Source organism: Electrophorus electricus, chromosome 20 (genome assembly GCF_013358815.1).
Source record: "Electrophorus electricus isolate fEleEle1 chromosome 20, fEleEle1.pri, whole genome shotgun sequence".
Taxonomy (NCBI): Eukaryota; Metazoa; Chordata; class Actinopteri; order Gymnotiformes; family Gymnotidae; genus Electrophorus; species Electrophorus electricus.
The window spans coordinates 7,934,413-7,948,863 of record NC_049554.1 but is presented as its reverse complement, the minus strand read 5'-3'; the positions used below and the strand labels follow the sequence as shown (position 1 = coordinate 7,948,863).

At 44.0% G+C, this 14,451-nt stretch overlaps 1 protein-coding gene across 2 annotated transcripts in view; it reads left to right on the top strand.

Moving 5' to 3' along the window:
• The window catches only part of pax7a (paired box 7a), a 46,079-nt gene extending 33,314 nt beyond the window's left edge, over positions 1-12,765 (top strand). For both annotated transcript variants that reach the window (XM_027002005.2, XM_027002004.2), the window contains exons 8-9: positions 10,451-10,700; positions 12,167-12,765. In XM_027002005.2, coding sequence (XP_026857806.1) covers positions 10,451-10,700; positions 12,167-12,282 — 366 coding nt within the window. In that variant the 3' untranslated portion in view covers positions 12,283-12,765. The remainder of the gene's footprint in view (positions 1-10,450; positions 10,701-12,166) is intronic.
• Positions 12,766-14,451: the final 1,686 nt, after the last annotated feature.

Here is a 14,451-nt window from a genome sequence, read left to right as displayed (position 1 = left end):
CTCCCTTCCACTAGCCTATAACCTGAGCTAAAGAATCCAATTCAAAAAGAAGTTGTGCATCTCTACTCTTCATGATAAAAAAAAAAATCATCCTTGTTATACTGAGCCTCTTCAGACAACATCTGTTCAGTGGTGATAGGCAAGCAAACGAGCCATTTCTGCTTGTGTCTGCTTTTGATGGGCTAGTGGTTGCCGGTAAAGATTGACCAAAATGCAACGATTCCCAGCAAATGGGCTGTGGTGGCCCAGTGGCTGGTGGTAATGGATCCCTGCTGATCCCAGGATGGTTCTTGCTGTCCCCTTCCCTAACCCATCCAGACACTGCGCATTTTCTCATTACACTCTGGTGGAAAAGTCATCCACGTCTGACGCCCGGCAGTTGTTGTTGTTGCGTGTTTGGGGCAGACTAGGAGGTGCGATGTCAGAATGCCATCCATTAGGGCATGCTTGGCTGGGTCAGAGGTATGGCCCTATTTCTTTCTATCTCTCTTTTTTTAGCCCCTTTTCATTTTGTAGCACAGCAGGTGTTAGATGGGAGAATGGGAGGTAGGGCTAGTGCTCAAAAGTGAAAGCATGTTTCAGAAAAAATAACAAGGAAAACATTATTTTCTCTTGTTCCTTCCTTGTAGTAGCTGGCATTTTTCCTTGGGGGATAAAAGTTCTATGAGCAAGATATCCAACAGTGTTCCTTTCCTATACAAGACCTTTCAGATATCCATTGCAATGGACGTAATATAGTTCAAAATCCTGTATAAGCAGAAAATCGGTAATTGAAGCTGAAGATATGCACAGGTGGGGTTCCAGCAGCTAAGAACATAGTAAAGCCATGGTGCTAAAACCATGCTGGAAACTTCCCTCCTCCTTTGCTTCGCAGCACAGGAGTTAAGTAATAGGGCACCCTCGCTCACCATTAAGTCCCTTTAAATGGGATTTTAAAACTCTACTCACGGGAGCTGTGTTGCTTGGCAAAGCAGTTGCTGCGAATTCCTCTGTACTGTATGACGGGGACACCTTCTGGGGGAGAGTGAAAAAACAACAGCTTAGCGTCGCTCTTCATGGCGCTCTCATTCAAATGTGTACAAGCGGCAATGTAGTGTGTGTGTGTGTGTGTGTGTGTGTGTGTGTGTGTGTGTGTGTGTGTGTGTGTGTGTGTGCGCGCGCGCGTTCGTGTGTGTGTATACTCTTGTAAAGAAAGCAGTTTAATTACTGTTTTTATCGTTAGCTGGTATTTGATCACTCAAAGCAAAGATCATTGGCCGGATGAAAGCAGACATGACAATTCCCACATTTTTAACTTCAAATATGAATATGAAATATTACCCATTTCCTGAAAGGGTTTACATTTTTTTTAAATACTCAGAAATGTAAAAAATAAATAAATAAATAAATAATAATAAAAATTGAAGTTCTTCGTGAAAAAAATAGCATGGCAGTGATATGTATAATGCAGTAACATAACTATTTGGTTAAAGTGTGCGCGTGTGCCTGCGTGCGTGCAGGGGAATAAGGACCGCTGTAAGGGATGAAGGGATGGTTGGATGGGCGCGTGGGGCTGCGTGAGCGAGGTTGGGCCGACACCGGGGGGATCAGAGGAAGAAGCGGTGCTCCCCCGTGCTTCTCTTTGATCCCTGTCCCCGGGCCTGCCTTCCTGCGCCGCGCTGCGTGGCGCTACGCGCTAACACCAACCCTTGCCAGCCACTCTTCGCAACTGTCTGACAGAGATAAGGGAGTAGAGACTCCAACCGTTCTCCCCACTCCCTTTAGCCGAGCAACCCCTTCTTTAAAAAAACAGGATAAATTACGTTTAAGAAGTCAGTGCTGGTGTTGCCATAAAATGGAGGGGAACCTAACAAACAATTTTGAGCACTAGCTTTTTCCCGTCTTCCTCACTGAGTTCTGACGAGACATTATTCTTGTGAATATCAATGAGTGTGGGAGACGCGTGTAGTCCCCCGCATTATTACAAACTTGTGCATTAAGCTGTAGACTGGGCACGGTGTCAGCTGGCAAGCTCTACTGACAACGAATCAAAGCGGATGAGCGCGCAGTACATATCTATAACCCCCTGTACACTTTCAAAGCGAGAGGGGGAATAGATACTTAATAATTAGAAGGCACATTAAAGCTGATATTGTTTATATTTGGCTATAATAGAAAAAAGAGGCGTAAGAGGCTTTTGGCGGAGAGGTGGGGCATAGTTGGCACGAAATTTGGTTAGCCAAAATCGTACCCATGAGCGAGACATACTGCATGTTTGACATTAGGTTTTTCTATTTGTAGTCTTGATTTCTCTTTGTGGTCCTGGTAAGTATAAATGTGTAAACAGGGTGAAAGTTCTATTTCTTCTGTTTCACCTAGTATTATTCAAAGATTTTAGTAGTTTAAGAGCTCAATAAAAAAATCTAAAGCTCTAAATGTTTTGACTGATATGAAGGCCACAAGCTGCGCCACGCCGGACAATACTAAACCACCAGTGTGTATTATAAATGCCAGCGCATTATTTGTTGAGCAACGTAGTCTTTCCGATCCAAGCGGCTACAGTTACAGGCAAGTGCAGTTACCTTTCAGTCCAAAGTTTTTTGCCATTTTTGGTGTGCTTTTTCGGTGTTCTCTCTCTCTCTCTCTCTCTCTCTCTCTCTCTCTCTCTCTCTCTCTCTCTCTCTCTCTCTCTCTCTCTCTCTCTCTCTCTCTCTCTCTCTCTCTCTCTCTCTCTCTCTCTCTCTCTCTCTCTCTCTCTCTCTCTCTCTCTCTCTCTCTCTCTCTCTGGAGAGGAGGAAGCGCTTTTCCCGCCGCTCGGATGAAAGGATATGGCGGACAATAAAAATGCTATTTAAATGCAGGGCTGTTTGTATGCGGGTGAGAGATATTTTCCCTCGCCGAAAGTCAGCTGCTGCATTCTGATAAATAGCAAATATAAGGGAATGCGATTTACATTTATCTTGCAGAAGCAGCCAATATAAATTTCAGCAAATCCTAGAAGACGGGGATTTATAGTAGGAAACGGTTGAGACCAATTCATACAGTGTGTGTCCTGCGCAACTGGAAATGCCTAGAGAATTGCAGGAAAGTGTAGATCGTATCATGAATGCTATGTGACATACAGCAGAAGTTATGTTGGTGAGATTTACAGGTCTGAGTCTCAGTTTGGACCAAATATGACGTGATGATTTCTTCAGGGAAGGCCGATTCATTTACAATTGCAGTATTGTTCGCGATTGTAGCTTCAGCGGACATATTTAGCCTATCGGAGCATGAATTAGCATTACCACTCAATGGTATAATCATATGGGTTTGTACATAATTTGCCTGTGGTGGAACTCTAATGTTCCGGTGAAGTTCCGGCAGGTGAAGGTCGGAAGGTCCGGCCTTGCCCTCAGAGTCGTGGGTTCAGAGGGTCATCGGGTCGCAGGGTCGCCGTGGGTTGGAGCACCCGTGAATGAACCTGCCCCGGTAGCTTCAGCCGCTTGGACAGCGTCCCTCTTCAATGTGCTTCCTGTTAGTTCCACATGCCACTCTGACAGGTGCATGGACATGATTAATATTGCAATGAGTTCTCTCTCTCTCGCTCTCTCTCTGTCTTCTCTCTCTCTCTCACACGCACACACACACACACACACACACACACACACACACACACACACACACACACACACACAGTGATGCCTTATTGTTAGAAGTCTACAGGGCCTACACCCTTTTGCTGCAGTGAGATGAATTCGCAATTTGAGCAATATACCAACATCTTAAATTCTAGCATTATGTGATATTTAATATGTACTCTGGTAAATAGCTCTCTCTAAAGATGCTCTTTACAAATTTAGCAGGGTACATTAGGATACCAGGCCATTTTATAAATGGCTGATATTAATATTAGACCTACTTCTATTATAAGTGGCCAAGTGCAAGATAACGATTATCCAGTTGCGTTTGATTATTTAACTTGCATATTTTATCATCAAATCTCAATGTTCAAATCTCAATATTATGTTCTCTTCTCTCTTCCACTTTCCCTTGTTTGCTCTTGCTCTTCCTTTCTCTTCTATATATAAAAAAATGTATGTATGCATGTGTGTGTGTGTGTGTGTGTCTGTGTCTGTGTCTGTGTCTGTGTGTGTGCGTTTGTTAGTTACCCAGCTGGTTGGTTCCTGGAAGTAGCCCTCTGCTTTCCGCCCCCCAGCTGAGAGCTATTTCACTATTTATTTACATGTAATTATTGCTATGAGGTGCAGATATTAGCACTGTCAAGAACAATTTGACCTGACATTTTTCACTGAGATGCTCCCCTGCTGTTTTTAGCAAACAAAACCCTGACTCCAGCTCAACCCCAGCTCTCTTGATATATCCCACTCTTTATATATCTCACCCCTATTCTCTCTCTCTCCCCTGCTTGCTTACACACTCTTCTGAAATAATAAAACGTGCCATTTAATTTGGCTGAGGCACTGGTGCAAAGTAAAGGTTGTGTGGATATATGTGTGTGTAAATGCGCATGTGCGTGCATGCACACTTGTACGTGTGAGTGTGTGTGCCTGTGTGTGTGCTTCTTTGAGGCAAGAGGCTTCTCTTCTTTCTAGTGGCTGAATCCTTCCCTTCGTCATTCAAGCATATCCCTAGCAGAGAATAGTGGACTCTGTCCCACACACGTTCTGTGGTGGTACTGCAATATCAGACACATTAATCTCTTGCACTCCTGCAGCTCAGCTACTGTTCACAGCTAGTGCAGTTCACTGCATTCCCAAAGACCCCAAAAAAGAAAACAGGAACTTGTGCACTTTGATCAAACCAGCAAGGGCTTTGTCAGTTCCAGGACACAGCCTTTGACCTTGTATGTTACTGTAGGCAACAGTTAAAAGATTTAGGAGCAAAATGATGTGGAGACAAATGACTGAGGGTGACAGCATGATGGGGATTGGGTTACCTGTGTTTCTCAGCTTTTGTTAGTGTAGGAGATTGGTTTGATTGAGCCGAGGGGAGGGTGGTAGGGGGAGCAAGGTAGAGAGGGCTAGAAAGAGAGACAGCCCTGCTCAGGGGGAGCCATATGTGCTCTGATTCATGCAGTTACCTGGCTGTGAGGAGTGACAGCTTGTTCCAGTGCCTGATAATCGTTCTCATCTGTGCAGGACTTGTCAGTGCCCAGATTCTGTCAGTGCCAATCAGAGTCCTAATTGAACACAATTATCACACCTTCCCTTCATCCCTTCAGCACCTTCCAGATCAGTCTCTATTTCATTACCTCATTTCTCCATACCTCTCTCCCCCTCATGCTCTCTCTATTTCATGTTCTTTCTATCCCCTCTCTCTACTATTGGCTCATCTTCCTGCCCTTCTCTCCCTCTCCATCTCTCCCTTTCTTCCCTCCCCTCATACCTCTATTCCTTTATCCACCTATCCTACCTCTTTCCATTTGTCTTCCCTAGACGGAAGCTTCTTTTCACTTTTGATTAATGTGCTGCGGCCAATTAAGATGGTGACACCCGACGTGGCCCCCGTCATCTGCTCCCTGCCACCAGCCGGCTTGGCTCAGTGCTCCCGGCCTGGCTAATTGCCCTGCACTTGCCTTCCACCGTGACCAAAAGCCCCCTAATTGAATTTATGCGACTACTGTTATTTTTAAATAGTCATTTTGTCTCCTCAGATGGGGGGGCTGAGCTAGGAAAGCCAGCCCACGTGGGGGTGGAGGGGGAGTTGAGACTTCTGCATGGCAGATTTCTTACAAAATGCCTGATCACCAGTTGATAAAAGGACAATGTCAGGGCAGTGCCAGGTCATTGTGGTATGAATGTTGTGATATATTTGTGATATTTAACAGACAGGCTTATTATTACAATCCCATTATGTTGTAAATCTAGTTGTTAATTACAAAGTATATATAAATATGTCATATGTTCTGAAACAAATATTGTTTAAACAAAAAGCTAAACTCTGAAGGATGAGCTTTGGTTATCCAGGTTTGTAAATTAATGGAATTAAATTAGCATAATAACCCCCACCCACCTGGCTGTAATCAGCCCCTCAGGACTTTCTAACATCAACCCGCTATAGCCTGAGATAGCAACTATGAAAAACATTCTTTTGCAATTTCCAGCTAAGATGGTAATCAGTCTGGCAGATCAGTGAGGGTGTGAGATGCTATTTTGCTCATCTTCAATAATTCACACACAAATGCACACATTCACACACACAAACACCTTCTCCAGCTCACATACACTTGGAGGGCACATTCTCTGCCATTTGCCTCCCTGACCAACGCTAAACTTGAAGGTATCACCGGAGGGCACTGTGAGATGGGGGAGCTAGCAGTGACAAGGTCTCCATAATCCACTGTGGGCCAGATTAGAAGGGTGTGTGTGTGTGTGTGTGTGTGTGTGTGTGTGTGTGTGTGTGTGTGTGTGTGTGTGTGTGTCTGTTTTGGCACACAGGCTGGTATTGGGAACTAAGGTCTCTGCTATCTTCTCTGCAGGCAGGCAGGCCCTTAGGCTAACTCAGTCCTGCAGAAGCCTTTGTACTCTCCACCCACGCCAGTACCCCCTCTAGCTGCACATTGCCTCCACTCACTGCATCTCTTCCTCTTGCCTCCCCTCCCCCTACTTCACATCTCTTAACATTTTTTGTTACATTATATTGCACTTGTTTATTTTACATTTCACAAAGCCTTTTCATATGTTATGTGTTTATGTGTTATATGAGTTCCAATTTTCATCTCTGTCACTATTGTTTAGGGGTTATATACACTTTATGGTTACATTTGAGGCATTGTGACTAATAGCTCTTTTCAAATTCTGGCATGTTCACAATGTTTTACTATAAACTTTGTGAGGTTTAAAGTATATGTTCTTAAGTGTACATATAATTTTCACAACCCAACAATGTTCCTTCACCTTCAGTTGAGAAAATGTATCCTAGCAGCTACTTGTAACAAAGGCTTAGCATTTGCCTTGTGGTAAAATTGCCTTTTGAAACCTTCTCATCCATGTTATACAGATTCCTTTTTAGCCTGTTAGCCATCAGGGTGTTTTCTGGTCCTGAGCCCCTCGTCAAACATCGAAGCACACAAAAACATATACAACTTGACTGTTAGGCAAATTAGGAGGGTATGAAAGAAATCCTTTTTGCGCACTACGAATGAACTGTTTGTTTATCTGAAAGGATGCACATTGTATCAATTTGCAGCTCTGCATTTGAGGAGCCGCAGGCTGGGCGGTCTCAGAAGTTGGGAGAATTAATTAGGTTTTTTCTTATTATTATTATTACTATTTATTGAGCAGTCTATTGGGAGCGAGACAGGCGAGAGGCAGGGAATGCCCTGAGGTGCTGTCCTTTCAACACTGGAGTCCTGGCACTGGTTATCTCTGCTGCACACGGCCCATGCAGAGTCAGGCAGCAAAATGAGGAACTCTTAAGATGATGGAGCTGGATAAAGAGAGGTAGCGAGAAGAGAGAGAGGAGCGCAGAGGGGGCTCTGACATGGGCAGGAGCAGTACAGCCCTGCTGAGAACTATCTCACAGAGTGGGGCTCATCTGTCATCTCTGCCGAGCTTTTATCAGTGTCAGGGTAGTGGTAGCTGCCGGCAGGCCGAGGTACTTGCTTTCCCACTCCAGCTGGGAGATATCTCAGATTATGCTCAACACTCGTATCAGATTAAGAGTGGGAACGCTATTGATTTTTGTTCATTTAGCCACACTAGCGTACCGTTAGGTGGGCAGATTTGTAATAGGATCTCGGCTCAGTTTAAGGGTCTAATCTCCTGCCTGCAGCAAGAGTTCAGCCGTTATGTGTTTTTGACAAAGGTATGCCAAGGTTAAGCCAACTCCCCTCCTCTCCTAAATGCTGAAACCCTCACCACCAAATCTGAAGTGCACATTGCCTCAAGGACTCAGGTCTCAAGGACTGAAGAATTAGAAGTATTGACTTTCTGGGCATAGAATGAACTTGAGTTGTTGCTTTCTCTGTCTTTCTTTTCACTGAGAAGCTAAAATTCTTTAAGTAATTTATTACGTGCTATATGAGAACGACATAATTTGGAATAAGAAATCATTAATGATGACTTGCTAAGGGGTTTCAAAATGTAAATTATGACGTTACGCTCTGTCTACCTGTGTACCAAAAGCCGGTTGAGCAAAGCTGCAAAAGGATCTCAATTTCTTTCTCCCTCCTGTTGAGGAACTCTGAGACAAATCTTTGCTTTATAATTAGAAGTGCTGATAGAGGCATGGGCTCCTGATTGTCTGCCACTTTTTAATTTCATGTGCATATGAAAAAAGGAGGCAGTGTAATCAAGCTTCAATTAACTGATGACTAAATCTGTCGCATCCCTCCAGCTGCTGTCCCCTGGCCCTACGACAAGCCACCAAAATCACCCCCACCACCTCTCCAACCTCACCACCTCCTCCACCCTCATCATCTCCTCCAACCCATCACCTCCCCCTCCCTCGCCACCTCCTCCAACCTCACTATCTCCTCCACCCCACGACTTTAAACAGGAAATGTATGAATCTCTCTTCCATATGGGCACATCATGTGTGGTTTGACTGAAACGAGAGCTATGAAACTCCAACTTATATGTGTGTGGGTTTGTTTGTGTGTGTGTGTATGTGTGTGTGTGTGTGTCTGTGTGTGTGTGTGTGTGTGTGTCTGTGTCTGAGTGAGTAGGGAGCTGAGGGGGCCTCGATACTGATAGAATTAACATGAGGAAATGGCTAACCAGCTCTGATGCTTCATATTTCCTGGGAGAAGCATTTGTCAAATATTAATGTGATTCATTCTGCTCCTCTGGTGCAGTCCTGCTGTTTCTCATGGTGGCCTGCATACACCACCACAAATGCAGTTTGAGCAGCTTCTCTTTTCTGTTCTGCACTAGGATCATCCTTGAAACAAGCTCTGAACAAACATGTACACGCACAAGTTTATTGATTTATATTTAATTGTTCATGTAATGCAATACACTACAAATGGATAAACTGATGAAAGCAGTGCATAGAGTATATTTAGTAGTATTTCTTCATGCCTCCAGGCAATTTTGCATGGCATAGTCAGTGTGCTGATTTGTGCTTAAATTCACTTGGACCGGCTGAGTGAGGGGAGTGAGTTGGGTCTTTGTGAGGGTATGTTTAACCAGCAGCATGATGGAGTAACTAGTTTAGCAGCCAGTGAGGTCAGCATAGCATAGCGAGAGACCTGATGTAAACCTGATGTGGAGAGAGAACGCGGGTGGGGGGATCATGTGAGATGCGTCTCTGCATCCTGGGCCTCTTCCTTCCTTACTGATCTCTCTCTCACCCTCACTATACCTCATGTCCCAGGATGCTGTAAAGGCCAGTCCTGTAAAACATTGAAATATGCTCAGATGTTTAATGCAGGTTAAAGATTTATTGTCTTTTATAGAACAGTTCCAGTGTTATCAGCCTCACTAAACACTTTCCCCACATTTCAGCACTTCCTCTCATCTGGCATTATTCAACCTTAGTACTCACCTCCATCATACAACCTCAGAGTTTTAGCATTGGAACCTCTTTTATACACTTTCACCATTAGTGATGTATGACATGCTCCTTAGATAAAAATATTTAAATAAATGATTGTGTAAAGTCAATGAAGTTCAGGGAGATAATCCAAAACATCCATGTCCCCATCACATTCAAATTATTCGTCTAACAAACCAGGATAAACGGGAAATTGAGCTGAGGAGGTTTTGCATTGGGATGGGATATGTAAAGTGCTTTGGCCTAGGTTGGGACTGGAGAGGCATGTACCAGTTACACACGTCTGGGCCTGTGCTTGCACTCCTGCCTGATTATTATTCATGAGTGCAGGGCTTGTGGGAGGCCTGACAGGCGGGATTAGGGTCTCCCTCAGTGCGTGTTCTACTGGAGCCCTTGGGACAGGGGGCCATCTGACAACCACTGATGGGGTGTGAGGGGCCTGGCCTACACCTTCTTTTTTTCTCTCATTTGCTCTCCTTCTCTCCTCCCTCAGGCCCTCTTAGTCAGTCCAGAGGTCCACACTGCTCTAGTCATGCTCTCTGCCTGGGACTCTCTCTCTTTCCCTCTCACTTGGCTCTCTCTCTCACTGAACACCGACAGGACACTGAAAACAAAGGAAGAATAATCCCGGTTGTTAGGTCCAGTATATTTCTGGCACATGCCATATGATCAGGTCACTCAAATCAATAGAGAGTTATGCCCTAACCATCTCTTTCTTGCTCTTTCTCTTTCTCCTTCCCCTTCTATCTGTTTCACTTTCTCTTTCCATGTGGCTCTCACTCTTTTTCTCACTATCTTTCTCTCACTTTTTCTCGCTCTCCCTCTATGCCTCATTCTCCCTCCTGCTTCCCTTATCCTCCTCTCTCTGCCTCTCTCTCATCCCTCCGATTTCTCTATGCCTCTCTCACACTCTTCCCCCTCCTCTCTTTCTCTCTCTCCTACTCCTCTCTCTTTCTCCACCCATCTGCAGGTGATGAGCATACTGAGTAACCCAAGCGCTGTGCCCTCCCAGCCTCAGCACGACTTCTCCATCTCGCCACTTCATGGCGGCCTCGACACCTCCAACCCCATCTCGGCCAGCTGCAGCCAGCGATCTGACCCCATCAAGAGTGCTGATAGCCTGGCCTCATCCCAGTCCTACTGCCCCCCTACCTACAGCGCCACCAGCTATAGCGTGGACCCTGTTGCTGCTGGTTACCAGTACAGCCAGTATGGCCAGAGTAGGTCTAGCTCTAGCCATGCTCCTCTTTGTACTTTTTTTTAATTTAAAGGGAAATCCATTAACGCAGGTTTGATGGCAAAATAGAGATTAGAAGTGTAACCTGACTTGGATGCCAAAAGATCTAGCTTGTAGATAGATCTTTTTTAAGCAGCCTATACTCTGACAAGTGGCCTTAGTAACCTTTGCAGTAAACACTTAGACATTCTCAAATAATATAGATATTAGCCATTTCCTAAATCATGAGTTCTTATTACACTCTAAAGGTAGCGGACAGAGGACATTTCTGTGGTTACCTGTCAGATGCATCTCCTTCCATATGTGGTTATTCTTTTTGGGTGAATCAGTCAGCAAAGGGTTTTAATTTGGTGCCCTTTCACCTGGTGAAGCCCATAGCAGGTTTAGGCCAACATCAGATCTAGTCACCTCCTTTAGCAACAGTAAAGGTGACGAGTTTAGGGTGACCGGTGGCTGTGTGTAAGACCCCCCTCCTGACATGACCCCTGTGGCCTGCAAAGTAGACACATGCTCATGATAAAGAGCTCGCCCATGGCCCAGGGCCTCCTGGTTAGTCACACCCAGCAATGCCGAACTGGGTAAATGGGCACCGGGCCACTTCAAAGCCAGCCCTCACACCCCAAGGGTGCCCTTGTCCTCTTAACCACCTTTCTCACTTTCTCTCTCTCTCTCTCTCTCTCTCTCTCTCTGTCTGTCTCTCTCATACACAAAGCACAAAGACACACACACACACACACACACACACACACACACACAGGTCTGTGTACTGCAGGGCAGGAAAGGACTGATTGATTGAATTAGCATAATCAGTGGCTGATGTTGTCATGGGGCAAACTGCAGCACTTTTATCCATTACCTCAGTTATGTGTACAACAGTGTATGTGTGTGTGTGTGTGTGTAGGAGTTAATGTTGGATCAATATGAAGGTGCAGGGCCTGACGTGGCTGAGCTCATGTGTGGGTGTCAGGTTAATAATCAGAGAGATTGAGCGACGCAGGCTGCTTAATGACTGCAGGATGAATGAGAGGAGCTTGATGAGGAAAATGAGGGGTGGGGGTAAGGAGTGTGTGAGGCATGAAATCTGAGATGCCAAGAGTAATAAAGAGTGGCACACACACACACACACACACACACACACACACACACACACACACACACACAAAGACACATTTCATGACACCCTGCTTTTCTGTTCTGCACTAGGATCATCCTTGCAACAAGCTCTGAACAAAACTACATGCACAGTTTTATTGATTTATATTTAATTGTTCATGTAATGCAACACACTACAAATGGTTAAACTGATGAAAGCAGTGCATAGAGTAAATTTAGTAGTATTTTATACAATTGTTCCATGCACACTGAGAACAGAGACACTACTCCCTACTCAACACTGTTGTGTGAATGTGTGTGTGTGTGTGTGTGTGTGTGTGTGTTTACAATATGCAGGTGCAGTGGACTACCTGGCTAAGAATGTGAGTCTGTCCACTCAGAGGCGGATGAAGCTGGCCGATCACTCCGCAGTGTTGGGGCTGCTGCAAGTGGAGACAGGACAGGCTTACTGACCACTACCATGATTCTGGAGTCACACACACACTCCCCCATGCACAGCTATATCCAGCACCAGTCCGAATCCTCCATCACGTGTGTATGTGTGTGTGCATGTGTGTGTGAGGCAGTGCTTCAGTCTCTCAGTCCCTGCTTTTTGAGCAAGTCCACATCTGAGATGTTATTGCCACATGACACACTACTGGCAGGCTGTTCCTTCTCCTCCTCTGCCCACTTCATGGAGAGCACAGAGAAAACAGCCACAGGCACTTAGATGACTGCTGTGATCAGCAAGAATTCCGAGCTCTTGAGAGCCACTTCCAACTGTATTCCCACCTTGTTGTATATAGTTGTCTATGAATTCCAATGAGATAAAATTGCTAATGTTTTTTTTCTATTGATATTGTTATCTTTTCCATAGTTGTTGTATGATTATTGTATTTCTTTGCTCTCTAAATACATCTGTAGAATTATTTCCTTGCTCTCTCACTTTGAATGTGAAGTCTTAATGTGAAGTGCTTGCTAGCAGTGTGTGTGTGTGTGTGTGTGTGTGTGTGTGTGTGTGTGTGTGTGTGTGTGTGTGTGTGTGTGTTGCAAGTATGTGGCCAATGTTCTTTCCACTTTCCTGGATCCCTAGGCTACTGTGTTCCTGAATGATTTGACCTCCTGTGCTTTCATATTTCACTTGACATTCTATACCAACTTGGCCAGGGCCATTCCTCTGGGAATTAGTTTCCTCATCTAGTAGACACATGCCTCTCTTTTTACTGCAACCAGCACCCCAAAACCACCACCACCCACAGCCCAATCTGTTCTTAGCTATCGTCCTGCAGGGAAAAGGCAAGAGGACAGGAGAAAATTCTGCATTTTATTTAATTAGTTATGAAGGAAGACCAAAGTCCCCAACCCCCTCAATTCTGCCTTAAACCACTAAGTTAAATCTCAGTTTAGTGTGAAAAAAAGTCAAATAAAAGGTAGACCTTAAGCATCTCTCACAAACCGTTTTGTATGTGTAATATTGAACCAGCCAGGTCAATATAATTCTATTTTCTTTCATTCTTTCTTTCTTTCTGTCTCCCATGGTACTGTTGTACTATGCCTTTTCTTTTTGATTCTCTGACTTTTTTCATTTATCACATTCGTGCTATCCTTCAATTTAAGAGCCCATGCATTCATCCACATGTACAAAATTCTTTAAAAAATAGTGAATTTTCAATCTTTGTGTAGCCCTATTAGTTCACACTGCAACACAGTCAATTTAGTTGCTTATAAATGGAATTGTACAGTAGACCAAGCAGATTGTTTATTGTTTGTTTATAAAGAGTATGTTTTATACTAAAACAAAGATGATGTTCAGTGGTAGATGAAACAAAGGATCTGTCTTATAATGTATATTTTTTGTGTGTTACCTGCTTCTCTTTCTTTGATTTTAATTGATATGTATTATTTACAACTAGAAGGAGTGTATTATCTTTGGTTCCTGTTAAGGTCTTTATGAAACAATACAGAATTTCATTCACAAAAATTGCAAAACATATTTTTTGACATTTCTTAACCACGAAGTATGGACTCCTTGTTGAAAAATGCTCAGATTATTCTTGTTGAAACAAATATGTGAATAGAATTTGATGAGATGAGACTTTTCATACTAAATGAGTGATGGGTCTTTTCACGCTAAATGAGTGATGACTCATCAGAAAGACAGATCTGGACCAAGATTCTGCTGAACCAATACGTTTGGAGGGGAGCACAGCTATCCTTCATGCTTCCAGGGTAACCACACTCGAAGAATTTCTCCTCTGGGCTTAACTTATCAAGAAAATGTCTTACAAGAACTGCACTGACCTAAGGATGATCAATTTGCTCCCACTTGTATACATGGAAAAATGAAGAAATGAGTGAGTAAACCAACTAAAGTGCTTCTAGTGTAGAGCAGACCTTGGCTAACACAAACACTAATAATCTTTTGGCTATTCTAAAGTGTATTATGTCCCCTCAATGTCCCTGCCCCTATTGTGAGCCCCTAAACTCTTCAACTGCTCACTCTTTCTCCTTGTGTTTTCTTCCATTTTTGTTCAGCATGTATGTGTACATTCTCATGGTATAATTTATTCTGCTCTATGAAGTAGTTGCGTAGTGGGAAACTTGTATTTGGTATTTACTACCTTCAGCCTGTTGGTGTCTTT